Source organism: Protomyctophum bolini (genome assembly GCF_963924005.1).
Source record: "Protomyctophum bolini genome assembly, chromosome: 3".
Lineage (NCBI taxonomy): Eukaryota > Metazoa > Chordata > Actinopteri > Myctophiformes > Myctophidae > Protomyctophum > Protomyctophum bolini.
Genome location: NC_137864.1, coordinates 7345260 through 7371978, shown reverse-complemented (window position 1 = coordinate 7371978; position 26719 = coordinate 7345260). Strand labels below are relative to the sequence as shown.

General features: G+C 41.8%; 3 protein-coding genes across 4 annotated transcripts in view; 1 reads left to right on the top strand and 2 right to left on the bottom strand.

Moving 5' to 3' along the window:
* col9a1a (collagen, type IX, alpha 1a) overlaps positions 1-5233 on the bottom strand; it is a 30762-nt gene extending 25529 nt beyond the window's left edge. Inside the window, exons 1-4 of the mRNA XM_080760206.1 lie at positions 4938-5233; positions 4327-4401; positions 4008-4046; positions 3834-3896 (exon numbers count right to left, since the gene is read on the bottom strand). Coding sequence (XP_080616332.1) covers positions 3834-3896; positions 4008-4046; positions 4327-4401; positions 4938-5012 — 252 coding nt within the window. The 5' untranslated portion in view covers positions 5013-5233. The remainder of the gene's footprint in view (positions 1-3833; positions 3897-4007; positions 4047-4326; positions 4402-4937) is intronic.
* Positions 5234-6666: 1433 nt separating this feature from the next.
* Positions 6667-17914, top strand: hyls1 (HYLS1 centriolar and ciliogenesis associated; the record flags this gene model as incomplete). Of its 2 annotated transcripts, XM_080759812.1 has the most annotated exons (12): positions 6667-6778; positions 7183-7318; positions 7848-7967; positions 8688-8761; positions 10145-10377; positions 13129-13184; positions 15338-15498; positions 16221-16266; positions 16466-16529; positions 17108-17189; positions 17623-17649; positions 17780-17914. In XM_080759812.1, exons 2-12 carry the CDS (start codon positions 7216-7218, stop codon positions 17912-17914), a joined length of 1101 nt encoding a protein of 366 aa, XP_080615938.1. In that variant the 5' UTR covers positions 6667-6778; positions 7183-7215. The 2 variants fall into 2 exon arrangements, with proteins under 2 accessions (XP_080615938.1, XP_080615939.1); XM_080759813.1 differs by lacking the exon at positions 17780-17914 and having other exon boundaries at positions 17108-17229; positions 17500-17633.
* Positions 17915-18233: 319 nt separating this feature from the next.
* On the bottom strand, positions 18234-25151 carry LOC308312979 (large ribosomal subunit protein uL4m-like). Its single transcript, XM_080759814.1, has 9 exons — positions 25003-25151; positions 23946-24024; positions 23656-23827; positions 23258-23309; positions 23025-23142; positions 22055-22161; positions 20613-20722; positions 18929-19002; positions 18234-18424 (listed from the first exon to the last, which is right to left on the bottom strand). Exons 1-9 carry the CDS (start codon positions 25048-25050, stop codon positions 18279-18281), a joined length of 906 nt encoding a protein of 301 aa, XP_080615940.1. The 5' UTR covers positions 25051-25151; the 3' UTR covers positions 18234-18278.
* Between the last annotated feature and the right edge of the window lie 1568 nt (positions 25152-26719).

The following is a 26719-nucleotide window of genomic DNA, read 5'->3' as shown; positions in this document are numbered from 1 at the left end:
TGCTTAAAAAGAATGCCAATAAAAATGAAAACTTTCAATTAAATTACACCAACAGTACTAAGAGCAACTAAGTAGCCACCTCTGTGAGGGATAATCTCATGTACACACTACACAGTATGTATACCTCTCTGTCAATAGGGTTGGGAACATCTATCTATAAATAAGTCTGGCTGTCTAGCTGTCACGTCCCTTTTATGACCATACTGTATAGAGATCCCAAAGTTGGTTCTTTATAGATAGTCAGGTCAGTAATAAACATTACTGGCCAGTACTGATATCAGTTCTGAAAAGCACAGTATTGATGTCATAGTAGTCTTGTTGTGACCGTAGGTCGCATTCACTATGAAAACCTGCATTTCCGTGTTTCACCTCACACCTCCGGTCATGCCTTGTGACATCACGCCTCCATCTCCATATATGGAGCTGACCTGTTCTGACATTCCATATATTGATCCTTCCCCCACCTGTCGTTCCTCTTCCATGTCTCCCTTTTGACTGATACCATGTCCATTCAACCACTAGACGGGCCTGCCCCAAAGTTATTAGTTCAGCCTAGCCCGGCAACCGGCGAAAACTACAGTTCTCACCCGAAACGTAAGGCTTGGCCCTACCTGGACCCTCATCAAACCCTGTACACTCAAGACACTGCACCCGCTGCCACCCTTAGATCTCCATATATGGAGCTGACCTGTTCTGACATTCCATATTGTGGTGTCTCGCTAAGGGACCGCCGGCCAGCTAGGCGCCTCCACGCCGGAGAGAGATGGGCAGAAGGAGGTGGAGCCTCTCAGTCGCATCATAGAGGGGCGGTACATACCGGCTGTCATCCTCTATCAGACCGATAGCTTCCCACCTGCGTCTCTCACCTACAGCCTACAAGTAGCGCAGCCTCCCTCTCAGTCAAGGTCTGGTCTCTCTGGTGTGCACACGCTTGACGCTATCGAGCACCTGGCGGTAAGACACTCACCTCCTTCCCTCACTAAATATGACACGTACTGTATATCGAACACTGCAGTAGTAACTGCATGTCTCTCGTCCGCAGGCAAACTACGGCTCTGACGAGTCATACGAGGACTCGGAAATAAAACCCGGGACGGGACCGGGAGGATACGAGGAACATTCATAATGGAATAGTTGACTTATAGACTGAAGGCAAACCCCCTTTGTTGACGGTTGCCCGAAGCTACGTGACGTCACGTGCCTCGATCACCCCGACCAGAAAGGAAGGGAAATAACTAGTAGATTAAATAAACCTCCCCTCGCGCCTACCAGGAACCACGGGAACCACGGAGGAGAGGAAGGGGATAGACATTTGTTGCCTGAGTGCCTCTGTGAACGGCTACCTTAGTTCACCTCTTTCGGTGGTCAACTCACTTCTAAATAAATGAAGGCTATACAAATACCCAGTAGCGCTGTCTCTGTCTTGGTTTTGTGATCAAAGTGCGGCAATATGTTGATCTGACCTCATCAAACCCTGTACACTCAAGACACTGCCCCCGATGCCACCCGTAGATCTCCATTATATGGAGCTAACCTGTTCTGACATTCCTTATGTTGATCTGACCTCATTAAACCCTGTACACTCAAGACACGCGCCATATATGGCCAGTACAGAATTCATTACATGTTGATCTGACCCCCCCCATGCCAAAGCGCCAGCGCTTGCCCAGCAGTCTGCCGTCACCCAGGCGGATGCGTGCACGCCCACAGGGCGTCTTATTGGTCTAGAGTCCCTATCTTGCGTGCCGCCTTATCCCTTATCCCTTAAATTCTCAGCAATTTTTTAATATTTTGAAAGAATATTTTTAAATATTGCAAATAGCCAATCTACAAGCTCACAACGTGTCGGTAGATCGGCTAGTTGAACGATTAAATAAAAATGTTTTTAAAAATAGTAAAATATGGCTACATGACGTCACGCTGCGGTGGTCAGCCACTCACCGTTCACCCAAACACATCTCTCTGTTTTTACTAACCACCGTTTCAGTATGAATATAGGCCTTAAGACTATCCTCCAAATGCTCTGATGTCATAGTGCATATCCCTGCTTACAACTGTACTTACTGCACAAGTACATAATAAAAGTACAGAGATAGAGAATATTAAGAACCCTACTTCTGTGTTCATATGAAGCCCCCAGAACCGAGAGGAAGAACTGAATGAAGCCCCCAGAACCGAGAGGAAGAACTGAAGCCCAATCGACATGCTGGACAATATATATATATATATATCTGCGGCATATTACTTCACGTCTCATGGGCTCAACTCACAAGCTTGTGCACAAGCTGTGAATGCGAGACAACGCAAAATGTGTCACAGAGGCCCCAAATATGCACCGCCCGTCACACTTTTCCTACCTGGAAGAAGAGGTGAAAAGGGAGTATGCGACTCCATGCAAGTGGATGGAAGGGGATTTCCGGTGCCCTCTCTATTAATTTTGACTCTATGGTTCATATCTGCTTAAGGGTTATATGACTGTGACTGTGAATACCTTGCCAGAATTAGGCCTCTTCTGTTTCTTGTATTGCTGATAATAAAGTTGGAATTCATATGAGACAACAAACGTGACTGAGATTTCCATTATTCTTTCTTTTAACGGGACGAGGTTAACATTTACACATCTGTGTAAGAGATGAATGAATGAAGACACTGCAGTATTGTGGAAGAGGGCGGCGCCTTCCACGGGCCTTCCACCACATATTAACAACTTTTGCTTTGCATTCTGACCATTCAGAGGTTTTAGCAGCCAAAAAGCATGAAAATACTTCAAACATAGTTTTCTTACAACACGGCACTATACTATTGCCAAGGATAGAGCATTGCAGTCCCGCCCTCCTGCGAGGGCACCGGAAGAGAATTTCCCATTAATTTGTCCATAGACGTTTCAGAAAGGATTTATTTTAAGCCTCGGACAAAGCCAACTCGGATCATGATAAATCATGACAATAAACATTCTTTTGGGGGCCGAACAAATAATTAGAAAGAAGTAAAAATAAAATAAAAAAAAGGGGCAGGGTACAACACTTTTGTTTTTCTTTCTATAGTTTGCCAAGCTTTTAAAGGTCTTTAAATAAATACTTTTTGAAACGTCTATGGTGCCCTTGTCCTTCTGAAAGGGGCGGGACTGCGACGCTCTATAGGCCTCCCATTACCAAATGGGGATCCTATAAAGTTTAAAAAGAATGCATGTTGTACATGTATTGTATTGCAGGACCATGGACAAACATGTCTAATTATAAATAATATATGTTTAGTCTATTTCAAAACATTTCTTTGTGCTGCACATCAGCTCGCACCGATCCTGACCACCACTTCTGTCCAGCTGCTTATTCATTTCAATGCTGCTTGTGCAGAACCATCAGCATACACACACACACACACACTGGGTCCATTTTGCACAGCCAACCGTTACCAGCATACAGCTCTTTCCTGTCAGCCATCTCTGGGCATTTGATCCCCCCACTGGCCCAGCACCCCCCTGCCTTATACAAAAAGACTTCTGTTTCTGACAGGAAGCTATTTGAGGCGCACTACTCACCCTCCTAAATATTGATGTATTCGAGACTTTCGTTTTTTCCAAACTTTTTGCTCTGCGGCCAAGATAAACTACTTTCCCCAGTCGTAGATGTGCATATCCTTGTATTCAGATACTACAGTGATTCAGCACAATACCCCCCCCCCCTCCCCCTGAACTAATAGAAGGACATTTATTGTTATTCAAATTCAATACTATGGTTGGTCAGAGTACAGAATTTACCAAATTGCCTTTTAGAATAGAAAACAGACAGGTTAGTTTTGATTTCCCAGGTTGTTACCCAGGTGTTTTAACTTACATCTGCGCCTGGGAGGCCTGCTGTGCCCGGAACTCCGTCTTTGCCATTATCACCATCCAGACCCTGGAATCACAATGTTCATTTAGCGGTGAAAAACAACATATGAATTAAGTTTACAGTATAAGTGGGTATCTGTTCGTGAGAATAACAATGCAGAGAAAGAATTCCACTCACAGGTCCGCCTTCGATGAAGTTGTCTTCTCCTGTCTCACCCTGAAAATATATTATGAATGTCATGCATGCGATTGTGAATATTTATGGAACTAGAAAATTATGCAGTAAATGCATAATGGTCATAAATAACAAAGCTGGTGTTCAACAAAAAAAATGAAGTTAACTAAATGGAACACAAACTATTAAAATGGATGGTAGGCCTACATGTATATGCTCTATCAGAAATGGAATATTACTTTTACTTTTGAATTACTTAAAATGATACTGACCCCCAGCTTTGATATAGATATGAGAAGGAAAAAAGAAGAATTGGGCTTACATCAATGCCATCTACGCCAGGTACCCCAGCTATTCCTGCCGGTCCTGGAAGACCCCTGGGACCAACTGGGCCCCTCTGCAGATAAACAACACAAACAATTCCCCTTAAAAAAACATTATTTTCTGCTGAAATCCATCCTCAAACCAGGGCTGGTGGTCTGCAAGTAGCTCACACAAAGTCCCTTTGTGTGGGAGCAGTCATGGTGCTAGAAGTAATAAGGTCAGGGAATATGAACTAAAGATCCCATTATAGTCGAGGAACTCTTCTTAACTGAATATGCTGAGATTAACTGTTGTTTTAGTCTCATTGGTTCCATATGTCCACTGAGAGGATACAGACATCATTCCTGTTTTGAGTTCCAAATGTAGGCTATTAAAGATATCACACAAAGGAAACCTGTCAAATATATATATTGCAAGGACAGAAGGTTGGTATACCGGATGGACATATTGTTGAAAATGTATTACATCTAGAATTAGCAGTTTACAAAATGCTATGCCTATTGCAGTTTGATACAGTAGCCTAAACAAACTAGCCCATACAGAAGTGGTAAGTACCTAGCCTACTATGGATATAAATAAAACTGAATTAGAGAACAATTTATCACTTACCTGAGCGGAGCAAATTAGGAAGATTTGCAATAAAATCACCAACAAAGACTCCCGGGAGATCCTGGCGCCAGCCATGGTCTTCCTAACGACGCGCGGAAGACGCGAAAACTCCTTTTTCCAGGATTAGTTGGGGTTCGTGGAGTACCTGTCAATATCCCCCTCACTGAACCCCACCGCGTAGTGAAAAGGTACGATGTACTACTAAACACTCATGTTTATTCATGAGGCGCTCCATCGCTGCACAGTGGTTGGAGGAGGGACCGAAGGTGCATGCTAGGATGCTACCGGGGGAGTGAGTTTCTACGAATGTCCACCAGTCCGGTCCACTACACGAGGGTGAGCTTATCTGGCCTACTTCAATAATACCCAAATAAACCAGTGGTTTATTGGTTCTCGAACTTTGTTTTTAATGTCAAGGACACTATACTAGTATACATTCTTCTCTGACAGACAGTGTGCAAATGGAACCAAATGGATCCGTTATTTTCCCTGGTCTAAGTCTTCTCCTCCTGACTTATTCCAATCCATACTACACTATAGCCTAATGCAGGAATCAAATAACCACTATAGGATAGGCCTACATGACTAAATTGGTAAAATGTTAGATCCTAAATCAGTAGTACACAGCACCCTTTTATGGTTTAAATTAAATCATGCTAAATTCTACAATACAACGATTACATTTGCACATACAAACAGTGGATATTGTGAAAACTTTACAATTTTAATTGGCGAAATGTTTTAATTGATTTAATCGTTCGTTCGTATATATCATACTTTTGACATCGTTTTGATTATTTAATTAATTTCTGCTGTGTTTTTTTACACTGCCCCGGTCACATTGGGCGACAGGGGCGCTGTTTCTAAACAAACACACATCCGCGAGGAAGAAGTGACTAGGGCGCAGTGTTGCCATGTCTGCTTATTTTAAGCGATTTTGGGTAGTTTTGATCGATTGATTGAAATTTCTATTCAGATTTCAGAATGAGTACAGTTCAAGGAAAGTACAGGTCAATACAAAATCTCCTAAGAGCGCAAATCCAGAAAAAGCACAAGACTTATTTTTACATATTGGGTCCTCCATTTTCAATTGATCAGAATATAGAATATTATGAATATTATTAGAATATTAGAATTGTCTGTAGGCTACAGTTGCTTAAATGTTGTAGTTGTGGGCAAAAATGAAGGGTTGCATTTTTTAATTTATATATATATATATATATATTATTATTATTTTTTTGGGGGGGGGGGGGTGTTCTTTCTACAGTGTACTTGCTTAATTGGGCTTGTTTCCAGTTCCACATCATCATTATTATTACTAGACAGGTGCCTGGCTGGAGAGGCACTCCACATTTGGACGTATAGCTGCTTTGGGGACTCCTTATATGGTTATGGCTAAGTTAAAAACTTAACTTAAAAATAACTTAACTTAAAATAAATCTTTAAAAAACCCAAATATGTACGAGCTGCGTTCGCTTCCCGCGTTTGCGCGTCTTACTGGTTTAAACCAGTGCTTCTCAAATATTTTCATGTCATGGACCCCACACATTTTTGTGTGCATTCATCCCTATAACCCCCACCTGAAAATGTTTTGTGTCAGGTACCAGATTTTGTTTGGTAGAATGTTTCAAAAACCGTCCAAATATTCCACACTTTATTTAAATGAAAAAAATAGTTGCTTCATATTTATCTCGCAAAACCAAACCTGGCAACACTGCTAGGGCGTCCCTTTCAAACGGCTGTAAACAGTGTTGTTGTCTTGGCACTGGATTTTACTGTTGTAAACAGTGGAGCACTGTGCTGTGTTTTACTAGTTGCGTTCACCAACTATCCATGTAAAGGTAGGACTAGGAAGCATACCCATCAACAACATGCCATATACAAATAGGACTTTTCACACAACGAGCGGTTGTTTTTTTAACCATTTGTAGACAACAACAGAGCAGATTAGCTAGTTGCTGCTAGCTGTTAGCTCGTTGGGTTTAAAGGTGACGCTAGATAGTGAGTAGCCCAACATTTAGACTCTCGTAGAGTTTTTTTCGATTCTGACGATATCGCTCGAGCGATCGAAAAAAACTCTTGGGCTAGATAGTGAGCTTGGTAGACATGATCAGATATCGCGTTAAGCTGCATTAAAGGTGTTCTGTTACCGTCTGTTCTTGCTGCAGCGATACCTTTGCATCCACAATTCATGAATCAATGGTGGTTTTGGTTCTTTAAAACGTCTCGTTTCCTGTAACGCTAGGAGGAGGTCTGGTGGTGGTGTGGTGTGTGTGTTATGGACAACATTCTGGATTTCTCTGAAGAGGAGATAGAGCAACAACTGGCCTCACTCGGGTACAGGGACATACCGAAGCACCGACTGCGTCAATTCAAACAAGGTGGGTACTACGGTATATTTTATATTCAGTGGTTATCAGACCCCCTAAAATCATATTTTAACCTAATCATATTTGAACCGGAGACCCCTCATAATAATCATATTTGAAATGGGGACCCTCCAAAATAATCAATCATATCTGAAGTCTGAACTGGGGACCCAAATTTAAACTGGGGACCCCCACCAACCTGACAAGCACATGGAATTGTAGGAGTTGATGCATTACATTTAGCTTGAGGTGTTGTGAGCTTATAGACAGTCTATTTTCACAAATGTTGAATTTCCTCTTGTCTTATAGAATTTGGCCAATGTTTGACCAGTTTTTGTAGAATAGTTGATTAATTATTTGATGCAGTATTAAATGGTATTTTTCTTTTAAAAGTCCTTAAATTATCACTTCACTGTCATCTGGGGGTCCTGATCTAATAACTGATCTATATATCCGTCTTTGCATAATTCTGTCTACTTTTAGTCGTGGGTGCAACATGCATATTTGTGTGCTGAAAACTGTCTCAATTTGTAATGTTTAGATCTTGATGAGCTGATTCGACATGAGAAATCAAAGAGCCACGATGAGTCATCATTCTTTGAACTGAACTCCTACACACTCACTTCCCAGCCAAGTCCTCCTGCAGTCATCAAGGAAAAAGGTATGTTATGTGTCTGTATAAATTATTAGCCTTGGCTCAATTCAAGACTATCATATATGTATTTTTTTTTTATCAAGTCTGACTTTCACTGTCATATCATAAATGTATGATACGACAGCAAAAGTCAGACTCAAAAGTTTCTCTGGATTAAGAGCGTCTTCTAAATGCCTAAATTATAAAATATAGATCTGACAGTCTTGAGCAAAGGCTACCACTAGTAAATTACAATCATATTTGCACAGCATCTTTATTCTGGATGAAGAAGATGGTTATTGCATATACAATACATTATTGCAAAAACAACGATAAGGGTTAGAGTTAGGTAATAACTAATTTATGTAGCTGACCAAAGCAGTATAAACATCTCCACTAATGGTTAGGTTGTGGTTTGGATGTTTACTTTGAGGACCAACTTCCCATGGTCAGGTTTCACCACAGCCCTAGTGTACTGTATCTCACGTGTACCTTTCAAGTCCGGAAACCATCCATCTACCGTTAAAAAAGTTTTCTTGTCAGTAAGTTATTACAGTTACCAAGTGCTGTACGATTATGTTAATGTCCTCTCATAGCCTGATTTTCATTTAATTTCACTTCAGAACATGTATTTTGTTTTATTGGCGTAGCTAGCGATTCAGGGCTGGAGTCAGGCTAGTCCTCTTAGGGCGGACATGGTACAATATTATATATTTGGAGAAATCTGACTTATCTTTCTCTCCACAGTTAATCAGTCTTATATTGCAGACCCTGGTGATGGGTTCTTCTTGCATTCTGGTAATCCAGACCGTGATAGACAGGTATGTAGTCATCATTCAACTTGCATAGCCTGTATTACCCCTTCTAAGTCGCGCACACACTATTCTTTTGGGCACATGGTGGAGGAACAGCGGATACAGCAGCACAAAATGTATCGGATGTTTACAATATGTACTCCCATTGATGATCCGATCCATCATATAAAATGAGTATGCACATTCCATGTTAGCTGTTTTAGATCATGCTGAGCTAATTGTGTTTAATTTTGAAGTATTTATATTTAAACGAGATGAAGAAAGTCACCACTCCCCACACAGTGACAGCACTCTATGTTTAGGCACAGACATGTTTTTATTTTATTTACAAATTGATTATTGTGCTCGTCTGATCATATTTTGATGAGGGCTTCGGTCTCCTCATTCGACCACATCTTTGCGCTGCGTAAAATATGCCTTCTCTGTCTCCCAACTGTGTTTAACCCATTTTGACCCGGGCACGATTCTGCAAATGTCCTGACTGTTTTCTTGAAAAAGCTATGTTTCTATGTCAGTGGTTCTCAAACTATTTAATGTCAAGGACCGCCGACCCCCATCTGAAAATATGTTATTCCAGGGACCCCCCAGAAGCAACGATTTGAGCTAAAAACAAACACTCTGAAAGAATATATTCAAACATTTGGGCCACATTTTCACGATTAAAAAGAAATAGCAGACCTACAAGCTCGAGTGCCGCGCTATGAGCTTGTAGATCTGCTATTTTTCAATAGCATAATGCTTAAAACACCAAAATGGGTTAATCCTCATTCATCCGCCACATTGTTTGCTCCATTTCCTTTATTTGATGTGGATTGCATTCACACCTGCTGCAGTGATTCGAAGTCAGGTGCACTTGGAAACGAAACCTGTTTCTTGGCGAACTAGAATGCGATTGTTTGATTCGCACCAGAATTCGAATGAGCCGTCTCACCTGCCAAACGAAGTGCAATTTGCAGCAGGATTCGTTTTAACATCCTGGTGTGAAGGCGACCTTAGAACCAGCCTTTACTGCATTGCGATCACTTTCCCATTTATATATGGACTCATGGAGATATGTCATGAAAATTAATATATAAAATCCTTAGTCATGTAGCAGGCCAATATGTGTGTATATACCCTGAAAAAATACAGATACTCTAAACACTACTAGACTGCTTAAATCAAATCTTTGACCACCAATGTGCACTAGCTTATCTAACTATACAACAACTGCAAAAAAAAAAATGAAATTAGAGAAAACAATTAACATCCGCTCACTGGGTAAAGATTGGGAAAAAAAACTAATGTCCTAATGTTGAAATACTAAAAACAAAGACACCCGAGCACCACTATTCCAAACGAAATAGTAAACATGGCACGGTTAACTGTATTATTCCCCTACATACATAGGTACTTATGCCCTGTCAGAACCAATACAATGGGACCAGGATGGAGGGATACTGTGACTCCTATGCACAGCACTCGGTGGCTCCCAAGTCCACACGGCCCTCATCGGCTCCTACCAGTCTAGAGGTGGAGCCCGGCCCGACGGACACCCGATACACTTTCATCCAGACATCCACCCCAGACAGAGACACGGGACAAGTGCACGGGAGGAACTTCATCAAGAGAAAGGTTTTGAGGTAACATCAAACGGAATAATCAGGATATATATATATATATACCGGTGTGTTTGTATATATATATATACTAGAATTTCGCCGGCCTTCGGCCGGCGAATCCTAGTTACATTGCAGCACAATATGGGAAGAAGGAAATTGCGAGTTGACAGACTCCACTTCATGTTTCAGCTGTGTTTTTAAACTCAGTAGTGTGCCCTGCACATGTAGTAACGGATGGGTTATAAATTATTATAATAACAGAAAGTGTTTTTTATTTCTCATAAATACGCAAACATGGTGAAACAACTACAGTCACAGAGAGCAGTGGCAAGGTAGCTGCTGCCTGCTAACGATGCAAACAACAGCCTTGCCTGTCGTGTGTGTGTGTGTGTGTGGGGGGGGGGGATAGCACTAATTTTCGACATTTTACTGTGTCATAAATATTTACATCTGTAGCCTATATTGTGATTACATTTGACCGTACATTTGACTCTTGTGTTATATTCTTGTGAAATATTCAGTAAAGTATTGTGGTGAAATATTCACCCCAAGTTGATAAGATATGCAGAGAATATAATACCAAGAAGCCCCAGTTTGAAATGCATTAGGCCACAGACCCCCATTTGATACCATTTGCTCTCTGGGAAAATCAGGGTCCATTTGGTTCCATTTGTATGCTCTTGGAGTATGATGACTGTGCTAACAGTATTATCATCAAATATGTCTCAGTTTGAAGATTCAAAAAAACATATTTCATATGTGTGAGCTTGTAAAGTCGAACGTTCAACCTAGAGACAGTGTTGCCAAGTCTGATCATTATAAGCTACTTTGGACTTGTTTATCTATTGGTAGTCCTTGACATGGAAATGTTTGAGTTCCACTGCTCTGAAACAACATTAGACAACAAAGTGTGACAGTCAACACTATAATTGATTATTTTAAGACTAATTTCCGGACCATTTCTGATTTACCTACTTTGAACTGGCCTATTAACATTTTTATAGACCTGGTTGCTTGTTTCACTCTCACATCCACGATATGTGGCAACCCTGGTCCCTGGTTTGTTTTGCGTGTGGATGTTGTTTTGTGTTGCTTTAGCATCTTTAGCACAGTATCTATCACAGGGTGCAGCAGCTGCTGCTGTCATGAAAACGCAAGTTTCTGTCCCAGAAGCTCACGTTAGGTCTGCGCACACTGTACGTTGCTATGGCAAGCTGTCATCAAATGCTGCTAACGTTGTGGTCAGCACTGTTAGCATGTGTGCTATCAGGCAAAAGCTGAGATAGATATAAAACTACTGGCCAAAATGTCATACAAAACACAACCCCTCAAATCGGAATGTGATTGTGACCTACAGACCATCATGATTTGCTTGCTGGACCTATAAATAATTTATTTGCATTAAATTGCCACTCGCCTTAGCCTGCATGCCTATTCCTGTGTGTCTCTGTGTGTGTGTGTGTGTGTGTGTATGTGTGTGTGTGTGTGTGCGCGTGTGCGCAAGACAGACGTGCGTGTGTGTGCAGGCTGAGAGCTGCTGACTGTGATTGACGTGTGAGCTGGATAAATCAGTGAGAGTTGGAAAAAGCGCACGCAGAGCCAACTCGCAGGCAGTGCCTCAGGCCAGATGCCTGAGAATCGGCACAGGATTCTCTGGGTCACCAGTGTTGGTGTGACACACACGGCTTCCACATTTAGCTTCATACTGGGTGAAAGTGGCGTTCCAAAAATTATTTTTCCCCTCGGAATTCTTATTCACAATGAGATGGAGTTGAGGTGTTTGTGTTTGCTTGCTGGAGCTATAATTAATGTATTTGCATTAAATGTCCACTCGCGCATCGAAGTAAAAAGCAAGATGGCCGATTGTGAGAGTGAAAAGTAGCTGTGGGGGCGGGCCTGGAGGGCCTATGAGAACACGGAGAAGTGTTGCCAGGTTTGCGAATTGTAAGCGAGTTGTAGTGTGTGTAAATAGCGTGGTTGTGGCCTTGTTTCTGCCCGTTTCTGCCCCTGTTGGGGCAACAGAACATGTCGACCAGTTTTGTTAACCGCTTTTGGTCAGGTGACCAACTCCACAAATGTTAAATTAGATATATATATATATATATTAAATAAATCTTATATTAACCCATTTAGGCCTGACGTCGAAATTAAAAAAAAAACTTCTAAATCATGACAATTTTCGGAAAGATTTGAGGCACATTTTAACGATTTTTCAAAAAATAGCAGTTCATAGCGTGCCACTCGGTGGCGCGCTATGACCTTGTAGAGCTGCTATTTTTCAATAGCTAAATTATAACATAATGTATGTAACACCAAAAGGGGTTCACGCTCAAAATGGGTTAAAATTAAAACCGGGAAAGCATCTGTGCCATTTTATATTTAAGTTATATAGCAACATACATGTTTATGCTTAGGATTTATATAACAGCGGTTCTCAGAAATAGCAGATCTACAAGAAAAACATAGAAAAACTTTGAATAAAACCCCCCCCACAAATCCGTTCCTCTGGGGGGTCCCCTGCCTGGCACAAAACATTTTCAGATGGGGGTCTGCGGCCAAATATATATCAATTTTGGGGTCCTTGGCACGAAAAAGTTTGAAAACTGCTGATTCAGAAGGCATTTGTAGAATCGGCTTCAGGTCTTAATCACCAATCAGGCCCCTGCTTTGGACATTCATTCACACTATATATATATTCACAACTACACGTGTGCCATTGTTGGAAGTGAATCAAATACTATTGTAAGACATTTTGCTTTGTTTTTTCTAAAGGAAACATAAAGGACAACGTGTGGTATGTGATGAATCAGTACACAGTGAAGAATTGGGTAAGAACGATACCAATTAACCATCTCTGTGTGTGTGTGTGTGTGTGTGTAAAATAAATCAAATAAAAACGTACTACTATACTATCATCTTTAAAAATGTACGGTTATCTTTTCCACACACAATGACATTTTTAAATTAAGCCAGCACATATATTTTATTTGGTGATACTAATTTGACTCGGATACAAAAGTTAGAGATGCAATCCCCCTTGTCTCCAGTATTGGGTGCTGTGACACTGGGAGCAGAGGCACTGAGCTAGAGTTAAGGATCTTGAGTACTGGCTAATCCTCTTTAGTACTTGTGTTGAGCCATCTGCCTCAGTCAGCAGTTCACCGTATACTAACCACACAGCAGGTGTACGAGGCCTCCGTTTCTATAACTATGTACAAAATGTACAACGCTCAATGTGAGGACGAGAGCCCGGATGAGAACAGTCTAAAGTCGTCTGAGGAAGAGAAGGAAGAGGAGATCGAGCGAGCGTGTGACGAGGAAGAGTCCATTGTCTCCGAGGACACTCGCTCAGACCCTTCCGTGCGTAGCGAAAGTGAACGGAGCAAGCGGGGCGATTTCGGGGCGATTGAGCAGGGGAGGACCGACGGAGAAGGCTGCAGCACCAGGGGCTGTAGTCCAGACGGAGAAGGCTGCAGCACCAGGGGCTGTAGTCCAGACGGAGAAGGCTGCAGCACCAGGGGCTGTAGTCCAGACGGAGAAGGCTGCAGCACCAGGGGTTGTAGTCCAGACGGAGAAGGCTGCAGCACCAGGGGTTGTAGTCCAGACGGAGAAGGCTGCAGCACCAGGGGTTGTAGTCCAGACGGAGAAGGCTGCAGCACCAGGGGTTGTAGTCCAGACGGAGAAGGCTGCAGCACCGGGGGCTGTAGTCCAGACGGAGAAGGCTGCAGCACCGGGGGCTGTAGTCCAGACGGAGAAGGCTGCAGCACCAAGGGTTGCAGTCCAGCGCTGAGCTTTCTCACGTCCGGCTACGGCACCTACAGACCCGACTCTGTGTGTAAGGACGAGCAAGAGGGAAGTGACTGCGGAGACGACTGCAGTACCATCGCCGAGTTTGACAGAGAGAGTTCCTCTCAGTGCCTTCCCGAGACGAGGGACGACGAACAGGACTGTTGTTCCCTTTCTAACTATGGCGGAGACGGCGGGGAACCCAGTGACACGCGGCTGAAATACGAAGACAAACATTCGTTGGCTGAGTCGGAGGATAGTCGACATGATCTAGACACAGATTTGGACAACGAGGATATCAAAGAAGCGGGACTAGACGTAGATGACCCCTGCAATGCCGAGGAAAATTATGCATGTCTGACGGACGCGAAACCAGCGGAAGAGAAGAGTGGCGATCATCTTCATGCCTCGTGCGATGACAAAGATCTCACAGATACGACGACAAAAGATGAGCATCTCATTGCCGAGGTAGAAGATCATGAGCGTCCAACAGACCGGAAGCCGCTGGAAGATGAGAGTGATGAACACCTCTATGCCTGGTTTGACAACAAAGGCGTTCCAGATATGAGAGCACCGGGAGAAGATGGGCACCACCGTATGGAGGTAGAAGCCGCGGAGGAGCGCTGTTTTAAAGAGCAGATCGGGCTTGTTGTGGATGCAGATTATGAAAGGCTGGTGGTAGAGATGCAGTCACTCGAGGAAGAAGGAACGGTGGAGAAAGGAACTGAATATGAGTTGGAATGGGAGGATGCCGCGGAAGAGTCTTCAAGCAACAAGGACATCAAGTTCATTGATTCCAAAGTGGATTCCATCTACGTGACGTATAACCTTAAACCCCATGAGGAATGGCAAGGGAACTATAGACACGGGAAGGGTAAACGATTTAGTTGTATTTAATATGCATAAATATAGTCGTGGCTAAAATGAGTAACATCAGTGCCATCGGTATACATTTCTAACGCTTCGACATGACATCCCTCAGAGAAAAAACATTTGTACTCACACACTCGCTATATAATGGATGTCGAGTTAACGAGTCAATATACATTTCTCCTAAAACTAATTTCCCACAAAATATGAGAGAGGCTCTACAAAGCCTGTTTGTTATATTAAAAAAAAAAAGACAGCAAATCTCACATTGGTAAGTCACAGCCATGGTCACTCTAATTGTACATTTGTGGTTTGTTCCCTGCAGATGCAGTGAGCGGTCTGGAGGAGCGTCTGGGAGGCCTGCATGTGTCCATGCCCACCCAGGAGAACTCTGAACCAGAGAGTGAAGACGGCCGAAGTCAGAGTGATGAGCAGAGCTCGGAGAATGATGGATTGAGTGCCTTTGAAGCCTACATCAGAGGCATGGTGGGTATTGGAGTCATTACAACAAAAGTCTTAACTAACTAAATTGCCATGTATCTTAAGTATTCTATATTCCATAACTGCATTCAAGCAGATTCATTCAAGAGCTTTTATTTGTCGCTTTCATAGAGTTTGAGTTGAAGTTTAATTGTTTGTATTGAATGTTGTTGAATGTACATAATATGATGGGGAAATAATTTAGCAACCATTATATACAGAATATATAGTACATATCCTGTTTCATATGATGTAACAGAGGGATATAACTGCTCCTAAACAGTCTTCATCTAGACAGAATAAGACCACGCTGCTCCTCCCACTGATATTACAAGGGCTATTTATTTCAGACCCGTCTGAAGTGAGTGGTGCTGCACTTGTGCTGTATGTAGTGTACTGTACAAGCCCTCCTCCCTTGCCTGTTAGGCTGTGCAACAGTGACACTTGGTGGTGAACAATCACTACAATGCTATTTTCGTGCGGACACAGGGACACAGCCACACATATGTCTATAGGAGTGGTTGCACCACTCAAAAATGACAAAATGGTACAACATATCCATCCCTGGGACAGCTACAAGAGACGTATAGTATAGTCAATATATATTCTTTCTGTAACTTATGTCTTCATGAGATGAGTTTGCTTCAAGTCTAGAATGTTTCCAATACACAATCATTAAATGTCATGTCTCTTCAAAACTCAAAACAAATCTATTGTATTTCCGCCAGAGTCGAATGCAGACTCATCACGACTTCAAGCCAAAACCCAAGTCCTGTAAGTATCTAGCACAGTGGTTTCCGAAGTCCCCAGTTGATTATATAAATGTTCAACTTTGTTTTCTCACATACAGTGTATACAGAGTTTCATTTTAATGACTTAAGAGGCAAACGTTGTGAAAAATAGCTCACAACGCCTCGCAGTGTGAGGTGTTGAGCTTGTAAACTTTGCTAACCAACTCATATTCCCTAAACAGTCATCCGCCCAGCACGGGGTCACCCTCACACGAGAAACCTGAAGAAGAATGACCCCGTCACAAAGTAAGTAATCAAGCTGGGTGGAAGTGCCGTTGTTAAAATATCACATTTGATTTAAACCAATAAAAAGCGAGAGAGACTCGTGCTAACACGCAGCTCTCAGCCAATCAGATTCCTTGATCTGAAGAACCAACTGTTGTACAGTATAATCAAGGTTAAAACAGCACTATGTAACTTTCCTCTTCTACCCTGGATTTGAACCTGTTCTGAAATGGCATTGAGCCAATAGAGCCGGCCTGCTTGCTCAGGGGGATGAATTGAATCAGTTAATTCGTGTAATTACGGTCCTGTGTCTAGATGATGAACTTTGACACAATCTAAAGTGTATTTTCAAAAAGTTGCATAGTGAGGCTTTTAACATTAAACTACACACAGGACAAGTGAAAAGCATAACAAAATTACATTGCATCCTGCTCATGCATTCCGTTTGAGAATACGATACTATACTAAAACTGACATAGTATAATATCAGCAATCCCCCCTGGACTTGAGACATGTCTTTTTCCCCCCAAATGTTTTATTAAGTTAAGATTATATACAATTTGTAATTTTTCATAACAAATCTCACTAATCCCTCGCAGGTATTTTGAATACAAGCAACACTGGGAGACATTCAAACTTCCTGGAGAAAGGGACAGGAAAGTTCTACATCGGGAGATCAGGGTAAGTAGTTTGAAATGAACAAATGGAAAAGTATGTTCAAGTTGATTTCTTTAGTTGGGGGAACATAAAAAATAGTAGCGTAAAACCAGTAGCTTCCTGGTTTGACATAATCAAAGATCCTTAATTTAGCAAGATAATCTCACGCCTCTTCCACCCCCATTTTTACTTATCACAATGTCTGCTGTGAAAAGTCTATTGTGGATCCTAGTCTTTTAACCCATTTAGACCTGTTGTACCCTATACGTTTATACCTTTCAATCCGGGAGAAACCTCTGTCTCATTAGTTGTTGCTATACACAAGAATGTGAAGGTTTTAGATAGAAGGCGTTTGGCCTCAGGTCTAAATTGGTTCAAATAGCTTTAGCTCAGTCAACGCCTCCTGTGGTACATGGCAACTTATTGAATTATTTAAATGTTTTTCCTCACTTTCCAGGAACAGCTTGCATACCAGCCTCCACGGGTAAAGTATTGCACTACAAGATTTGCATTGAGCACTTAGTTGAATGAATCTGCAATTGTGAATAAATGCAGATTGGAATTTGGCACACAATGCAATTATTATTTTTACTCTTTTTTTTTTTTCCCCCCAGCCCAAACCTCAAAAAGTGTATGTGCCCAATACCTACGTTGTGCCAACAGAGAAGAAACGCACAGCCCTGCGTTGGGAGATCAGGAATGATTTGGCCAACGGCCTCGTACCACCCAGACTCAATTATCGATTTTAGGCCTTTTTTGTATGTGCTGTGCATGCCTTTTATGGCTCTTTTTGACTACAAGGACTAAGCAAACCGTGCAGTGTATCCTACATTCCACTTAATCTCCATTTTATACTTTTTTTTAAAAACAAATATACGTGTACCTCCCTTCAGGGGTGGTTCTGGTTATAATGGAAACGCAATTCTCAAGTTTCAGGTTATGGAAGCAAGGGTTACCCTTCATAGTCAAAAAGAGCCACTAGACTCTTAGATTAATGACCACATGAAATAATTTTTTATCGTTGACATTTATTTATTGACAAGTTTGTGTAAAGACAATAAAGACATGAAACCAATTGAGGCTTTGATGAATATAAATGTGCATGCTGATCTTTTATGGGAGGTCAGAGTAGGGCAATTTATACGGGTGCACGGGCGAATAGCGATGGTCGTGCCAGAGCAGTTTATTTTCCAAAAACTTGACGGTTTCCAGGGTGAGGATAAGAGTCTCGTGTTTCAACATGCTGTGGACGTTCAGGCCTGGAGAAGACAATGAGGGTTGTTTATATTAGGACAGGAACCTCTTGGGGTACATTTCCTTTTGTTTAGTGGAGATATTACTTATATACATGTAAAAGATGACAGAATACTGTTCCCACAGGTTATATTTTGACAGTCAACAGGGGGTAAATTGTGGTTGAGCACAATGGCAGGTAGTCAAGGGCAACTTCTCCAAAATCTCCACCTACCGAAATGTCTGGGATAGAACAGAACAAGGACAGCCAACACAAACCTGCGATACCGTCCCAATATGAAGGACCACTCTAAGTTGGTTCTGCAATGAATGCAGTTTGTTTGAACCTTTTACAACATTTCCAAATAGTTTCTACAGAGTAGAGATCGCCGATCTGGCTACTCTACACAAGACTAGAGTAACTTATGCTCCATAATGACGTCTTGAATTTTCAGGGAAAACCTTAATTTGTCTTACTTCATAATATATCTCAGCCATTTTTAAATACTTTCTGCCAGGTGTAACCTTACCAATTGCTGGAATGATGTTCACAGACTTGAGACCTGCTGTGGCTTGAATCATGTTTTCAGGAAACTCTTCATCCCTAAAGGCACACAGAAACGAAAGGTTAAAAGGTGTTATTGAAGTGTTTTATATAGGGGATTTTTTAAGTTCCACTGAAGGTTAGAGAAGCATGCTTGTAGACATCAGGCTGATGGTTCCATACCCTGCCTGGACTATGACTGGAAGTGAGCAACACTCACCCCACCCTCAATACGCACAGGGCTTAAAGTTCTCTGTTGCCACAATGGATTGCTGTCATAATACCCACAGAGGGCATCTTTGGGACGGACGCAGCATGCTGGCAATGGAGCAGCTGATGAATATGTAATACATTATGGAAAATCACCTGGAACCCGATATCTAAAAGTAAAGACCTGGTGTATGCTTCTGCACCATTTGCTTAGTGAAAAGGCATGGCAAGAAAGTTCTCGCTCTTAAAGGGATAGTTCAGATTTTTTTAACTTAAGCTGTATGAAATACATTTTCAGTTTTGTATCGTTTTCAAAAATATTAGCTCAACTTTGACCCCTCTATCACATGGAACTATTGTTTGGGCGTAGTGATATGGACACAAAAAACATAGTTCTGTGTGATAGAGGGGTAAAAAAATGAACGAAAGTTGCACTAATATTTTAGAAATGTGTCAACACATTAATTTACTTTTAATGCGTGGCCCCCTGTGCCCCCCACAAAATGACCGGAACTACTTAATATTTCACCAAAACCAGAGCAGAACTCCCACCACAGGACTCTGGCAATCAATTAATACAGTTGCAACCACTATATCAATGACAAGTATTTCATACAGCTTCAGTTAAAAAAAAAATCTGAACTATCCATTTCCAAGAAAGATCCCAAACACATAGCCACTTTATATCAGACCGTGTGAGGCAAAGTAAGTATTTTATATGGCTAAGACTAAAATGTTGCATTCATTATTATTAATGTGCACTCCTGTTATCCTCTGAACATCTTGACTGCTGAAAAGATTATCCTTCAGCAAAGCTCCAAAATGTGCTCGTTATGTGTACCTAACAAACATTGTGTTTAGTTCAAGACTTCAAGTCCATTATTGACACATGCAGTGGGTAGTGACTAGTGAAGACATCTCCTCAAAAAGGGCATCTGTTTTAGATTTTTGAGTGGTGCAACCACTCCAAGGAACAGCAATGTCCGTGTTCACCTATGTACCTATGTAAAATCTGTTCTGGGAGTCCATGGGACAAAGATATTTAGAGATTGGGGTCCACAACCAAATTCATATAATTTTGGGGGTCCTTGGCCACTGATATAGCAACACAGAATTTCCAGAAAACTGTTGTACATACATTCTCCCAGGTGAGAATGTGTGTGTGTAACTGGTACCGTTTGAAGCAGGACATTGAGTGGCGCAACTCTCTTCTCCTCCCCCCCCCCCTCCTCTCTCTCTCATTAGCAGGCAACAGTGCAGCACTATCTCTCTCTGTTTCTGGCACAATAGCGCCCCTACTGGTACTAATAGTCATACTGGTGCTCATTAACGTCACACACATAGGTGAACACAGACATTGCTGTTCCTTGGAGTGGTTGCACCACTCAAAAAACACCTTTGTGCTCAGTGAATCTCAGCCTACATGGATAAATAAAAGGTTAAAGTGTTTTCATACTTACACAGCTACTATTAAAACAGATTCTCCCCAGTGTCTGTCTCTGATCAGATCCATTAGGTACTGTGAGTCAGGAGTGGGAATGTTCAGGGAGTCCACAACATAGAGGTAATCCTGGAATAATACATATTATATATATATATATTTTTTTTTACAGCAGCTTGGAATCATTTTGTAAGAGGTTTGTCAGAGATCAGATAAAACAAGAAAACCACCACTGCCACCATCCAAATTAGAGCGTGTGTGTCTTTGAAAAGTAGATATTCATAGAGCCCCATGCAGGGCAGGCCCATTGATTAAAGCAAAATGTTTGTATGACAAAGTCCTAATGTGCAATTTCTGAAACAGTGTGAAAGGATCTCCCCACACTAGCACTGATTCCTAAACAATGTAATGTAAAATGATGATGTTTTAGTAATATTGTTCCTGCTGTTCTATATGCCAGTGGTTCCCAAAGTGGGGTCCAGGGGTACCTGAGGGAGTTCCAGGGGGTCCCCAGCTAAATGATAGTTTGTAACCAAATGGACCCTTATGGGTCTGTAACTCAGAGAGTGTACAAATGGACCCTAACGGGTTAATTTGGTTCCATTTGTACACTCTCAGTGTTAAAATAACATTGATTTTAAAATATAAATTGGGGGTCCCAGAGATAGAAATTACATTAAATGGGGGTCCGTAGACTAATGCATGTCAAACTGGGGGGTCCTTGGAATTAAACGGGTTGAGAATCATTGCTAGAGCCTTAAAACTCTTCTCTTATGGGGGTCTCTGGCATATCTTTTCAAATGGGGGTCTGCAGGCTAATTAGTGTCAATGTGGGGGTCCTTGACATGAAAAAGTTTGGGAACCACTGCTATATGCCATACTAACAGGTGAAGAAATCACATATTTAGGCTTTAATCTTTGCTTTTTTTTTATGAATCTGAGACTATTAAGATTTTATAGGAGATGCTTCTCCACTCCAAATCCTGTACTCTTAAAATAATGTCTACAAGCTGGCTTCATATGGAATCCAAATGACTGAAATAAGTCATGGCGATAGACCTTTAATCCAGTGTGAATTGTGTTGATTCAAGGTGCGTTCAAGACTTACAGAATACATACAAAGTCAATGCAAAGACGAGAAGTTGTGCGAGCGCCGCGAACGGGCCCGGGCAACCTGGCGCAGCACAAACGGGACGAACCGAGGCGAATATTTAAATGAAAGTCTGAACGCACCTTAAGACTAAAAATAAAAATCGACTAAGGTTTTTCAGAAGACTAAATAGGACTAAGACTAAATGGTGTGTTATTCAAAAGACTAAGACTAAATCAAAATACTACCGTATTCTAAAAAAAAATAACACTGCTTTAATCCATGTCTAGAACTCTTATCTCATTCCAAGGACAAATAAAGGTTGAATCAAATGAGCATCACAAATGAAGGGTTTTCATTGAGGCATTTACCTGAGTCAGCTTGGAGCTGAGAGCCACCTTGAGTCCTTGCACACGCGTCTTCATGGGCAACATGTAATAATAACTGGTTGGACCTCTAGGTCCATGAGCGACCCCACCTGAAATATGCAATCATTCTGTTACAGTTTATTACAGTAAAGTAAGTAGCCTTGCCGAGCCATGAGGCCCATAGGGCAGGAGCCTATCTCCTGTTTCTGTAGCGTGAGGCAGCTTGATGTACAAGTACACCCCCTGGACATGACGCTAGTATGTCGCAGGGACCCCCAATCCAACCCTTGATGCTGAGTGTCAAGCAGGGAGGCACTGGGTCCCATTTTCTCCCAGTCTTTGGTATGACCTGGCCGGGGATTGAACCCCGACCTCCCAGTCTCAGGGCGGACACTCTAACCACAGGGCCACTGAGCTGGTTACAGTAAAGGACACTCTGAAATGGTTACCGTGTGTTTTCTCCTGCATAATGCATGGCTTTTGTGGTATGTGGTATATCTGTATAACTATTGATGGCGTTTATTTGTTTACCTTTCTCTTGCCCTATAATTGTATTGTAACTGCTGTGCTACTCTCCATGCAGGATAAAGTCTCATCTTATTTGATAGCTTCTGGGATTGACGACAGGGGCTACATATTAGAAATCACTCTCGTGTGAAGTGAGGGGCGCTCTTATCATCATACATCACATTCTGTGCTGAGCCAATGAAATCATCACAAATGTCATTCTGGACCAATCACTTTTCTGCCCTCACTTTGTACTTTGCTCAGCCAGTACAAATCATCGCTATGGGCTGATCAGCCAATCAAATCTGGTTCACACAAACAGACAAAGCTGGGCATAGGAGGAGGCCCCTCTAAAACAATAAAATGCCAAAGATGCCGACACAGTACTACCGTTTAATGTAACTGTATTAAAGGGAGGTTGATCATCAGTTTAATCATCATTGCTGTGTTTCATGCTTCGTCATACCTCCTTTCCATAGAGGTGATCTGATACTTCCGTGACGAGCGCGTCCACTTCCCTTCTGTCTCCATGGTTTTTTGCCGCCACCTCTGACCTCTGACCTGACCTTTGTGTTGGCATGGCTCTGAGCAGGGGTTTGGATAGAACAATTAAATACAAAAGCACCGTGTAGTTTGCTGTGTATTTGATTGACAGCAACGTTATTCCATAACGTTAACCGTTCATCACGAACGACTTACAATTCTCTGGTATTTTCTCTGCCACATTTCAACTTCATAGAGAATGTCAAGCCTAATGGAGAGAGAGCACATTATTATTAGATTTATGTGTTTAGCTTTTGGCTATTCAAAACCAGCAGATCTACAAGCTGATTTTCTGAATAAAGCTGGCATGAAACCTTTGCAAATGGGGGTCCATGGCAAATACATATCAATTTTGGGGGCCCTTGACATGAAAACAAAATGTCAGAAACAGCAAAAGTCGCGTCACATTCCGAGCTTGTGGATCTGCTGCTCCTCCGACGCGTTTATGATCAAGCAGGGCGTTCATTTACGAAAAGTTAGAATATGGAGACGAAAGGTTTTTTGCCCGAAAAACAACAAAATGTCTTCAAAATGTTACTGGTATGGCACTTTACCTGGCAGGCACTGCAAAGACATCAGGATGTAGTTGAGCCAAACCTACAGGTTCCCCGTCCTGCTTCTCCAGGCTGTCCACCCAGGTCTGCAGCGGGCTCAGGTGAGACGGGATCACCTCATCACACCTTCTCAAGAGGGGGAGACTGCAATCCAGAGGGGGCGGGGGTCGCTCTGCAAAGGGAAAACATATTAAAGAACAACTGAATTCAACTATCAAAATACCATATAGTGTCGTGAAGGATAATGAAATGTGTCATAACGTGAACATTTGGGAGACAAAGAGCTTTACTTGTTCTTGAAGGATCCACTAGATTTGGGGGGATGAGTAGATTGGACGGGGCCGCGTTCTCACCGGCGAACGATGAGAGCTGAGGGAGAACATTTGAGAAATGCCTTCATTTAGACGTATAGAACTAGCCTAGGATGGTGGAGCAAATGGAATGCATTGTTCGTGTTCTATAAATACGGCCATAGAATACATGGAGGTCACTCAACGGTCCGGCGCACCATCGCACATAATGCAGGTGGCAGCAGGACGCTGCGATATGGAAAATGAGCGCTTCCCAACTCTGACACTTACAAATAATCGATTGACAGAAAGTACTTCATAACATGTCTACGGTGGATTTTCATGAAACAAAAGCTTGGTAGATCTATAGAATCTATAGATCTATACACCCACAACACCAGAGGGAGTGCAACAAACAATGTTGTGCAACCCAGATTCGGCAAAAACAAGGGACTACATTCTTTTCGCTCCTATGCCACCAAAATGTGGAACGCCCCCACCAACAGTCATTAAGACATGCGAATCCCTCGACTCCTTCAAAACCGCTCTCAAAGGGCACCTACGGACGGCTGCAATTCGAAACTGCCCCCCCGTAAAAAATCTGAATCCCCTCCCACCACCCACCCCTTTTCCCCTCACTGTATTATGTTTCTTTCCCCCTTTTTTTACTTCTTTTATGATGAATTCCTGTTCTGTTCTTTTTGGCTATATAGAAGTGTCTATTTGTACGTCTCTAAATGTTTTGATGATTTGAACAAGGTGGACCCTAAATGCTTTATTGGGTCGTCCACTCACAGTTAACAGTTTTTGTATTGAGTTGTACTTGAAATGTACTGTAATTCTGAAAACTGTTAATACATATTTCAATCAATCACTCAAACCAGAGCTAGTAATCGCCGCGGGTAATCCACTCCCCACGATCACTTATTCAAAAATGTGCAATAATAGCAGACCAAAAAGCGACCAGCTTGTATCTTGATGGAGAAACAATTTTGCGTCCCATGGTAAAAAGCTGAAGAGATATACAGTGTTAAAGTGTTTAACTACAGTAACTTACCCTTCTAGCGATGCCTCTGCCACAAGCTATGATTGAAACGCGAAGCATTTCGACTGAGAACAATTCCTCTTAGATCATTAATAACGGTGAAATCATTATAATACAACAGCTTCTTGAAAGGTCATGTGGAATTGTGGATGCACTGTTTGTCGCACGATTAATGACGTCTTCTAAGTTCTCCTCCTTCTTCGTCCTACAGCTGTTGGCATCCATGAGCGTTACATTATCGCCATCTACTGGATCGTAACAGAATCACAGCGCGACAAAATTACAATGTTGTCCAGCAGTGTCCTCTTCTCCTCTACCCATAGAGCTCTACCAGTTGTTTATTCTAATCACAACCACCACTGCCAAACAAAAAAAGAGAAAAAAATAAAGGTGGAAAAAAAGATTCAGATTTACAGTAAGTGGAGATTAAAATGTATTTTTTTTAATCTCTTACAGTTGTTTAGTCTGAGGTTACCCAGGGGATTTTGCTTGTCAAGCTCAGTGGATTTGTTTTTGATTGAATGTAATAGAATTTGAATCTGTTGTAACATGTTTGTTTTTTATTTATATTTATTTATTATATTGTTTGTATTATTTTGTAATTGTATTGTGATTTATGTGTTTTTACACTTTATTCTTGCTTGTATTGATTACATAGCTTATTATGGTTATGATTTGTTTTTATTGTGCTTTCCAATCGGTTTGGAAAACACTTTGGGTCAACTCCTGTTGCTTTGTACTATTATACAAGTCATTAGGTGACGACTTGACTTGGAGTATTATGAGTCTCCAGACTGTCATGAATGGGATCAAAAGGGTGGATAGGGTGGACACTGTACATAGTTATATTAGAGTCACTTATTCTACAATGGCCACCAGGCCTAAGGGCAAGGGGATTGTTTTTGCAAAACCCTACACTGATCAGTGTCAAGCTTGTTATGCACAATGCCAGTACACCAAGGAAGTCAATTATTTTTCAGATTTTATGTATTGTTATAGCACTTGTTTTGTACTTTTTTTGTATAGAAGCCAAGTCTATGGACTTTTAATGTTTGTTTAGAGCACTTATGTCAAACATTGAGTAGCCACATTTTGTTTAAAGCACTTTAAACAAACAGGCGCCACTCACTTCACACAAGTGTGATTAAAATATATTAGATTTTTAAAATATTGAATAGGCCTTTGATCCCTTATTGTCACAGGTTGGTCAGATGAAGTCCAAGATCCATATTGGAGCCATACAAGTCCAACATCCACATTAGCCGTTTCTATGTGGATCTGGTAGAGATTTGCGCTCCATGGAGAACACTTTTCTAGTGATATATTTATATAGCACCTTTACTCAAAGCGCTTTGTGCATTACATTCACACATTCACACACTGATGGCAGGGGAAACCATGCAAGGCACAAACCTGCTCTCATTGGGAGCAACTGCCTTGCTCAAGGGCACTTCGACACTAACACAAGATGCATTTCCCATGCGGCCGCTCTACCTCCTGATCCACCCCCTCTGGTCTGTGTGTTGTGGCTGTCTGTCTGAATTGTCTTTCAAAGAACCAGGAGACCACTCAGTGCATAGATTTCTTGTTGTCCACGCTGCCAGCAGGCCAAGGGAACCCAGTCCGGGAAGATGTTTCACATTTTGTGAATTAATTCTCAGATCCACATACCAGTGATCCATGGAACTGGTGATCAGTCTTACCCAAAAATGGAGCCTGTGGAACCGAA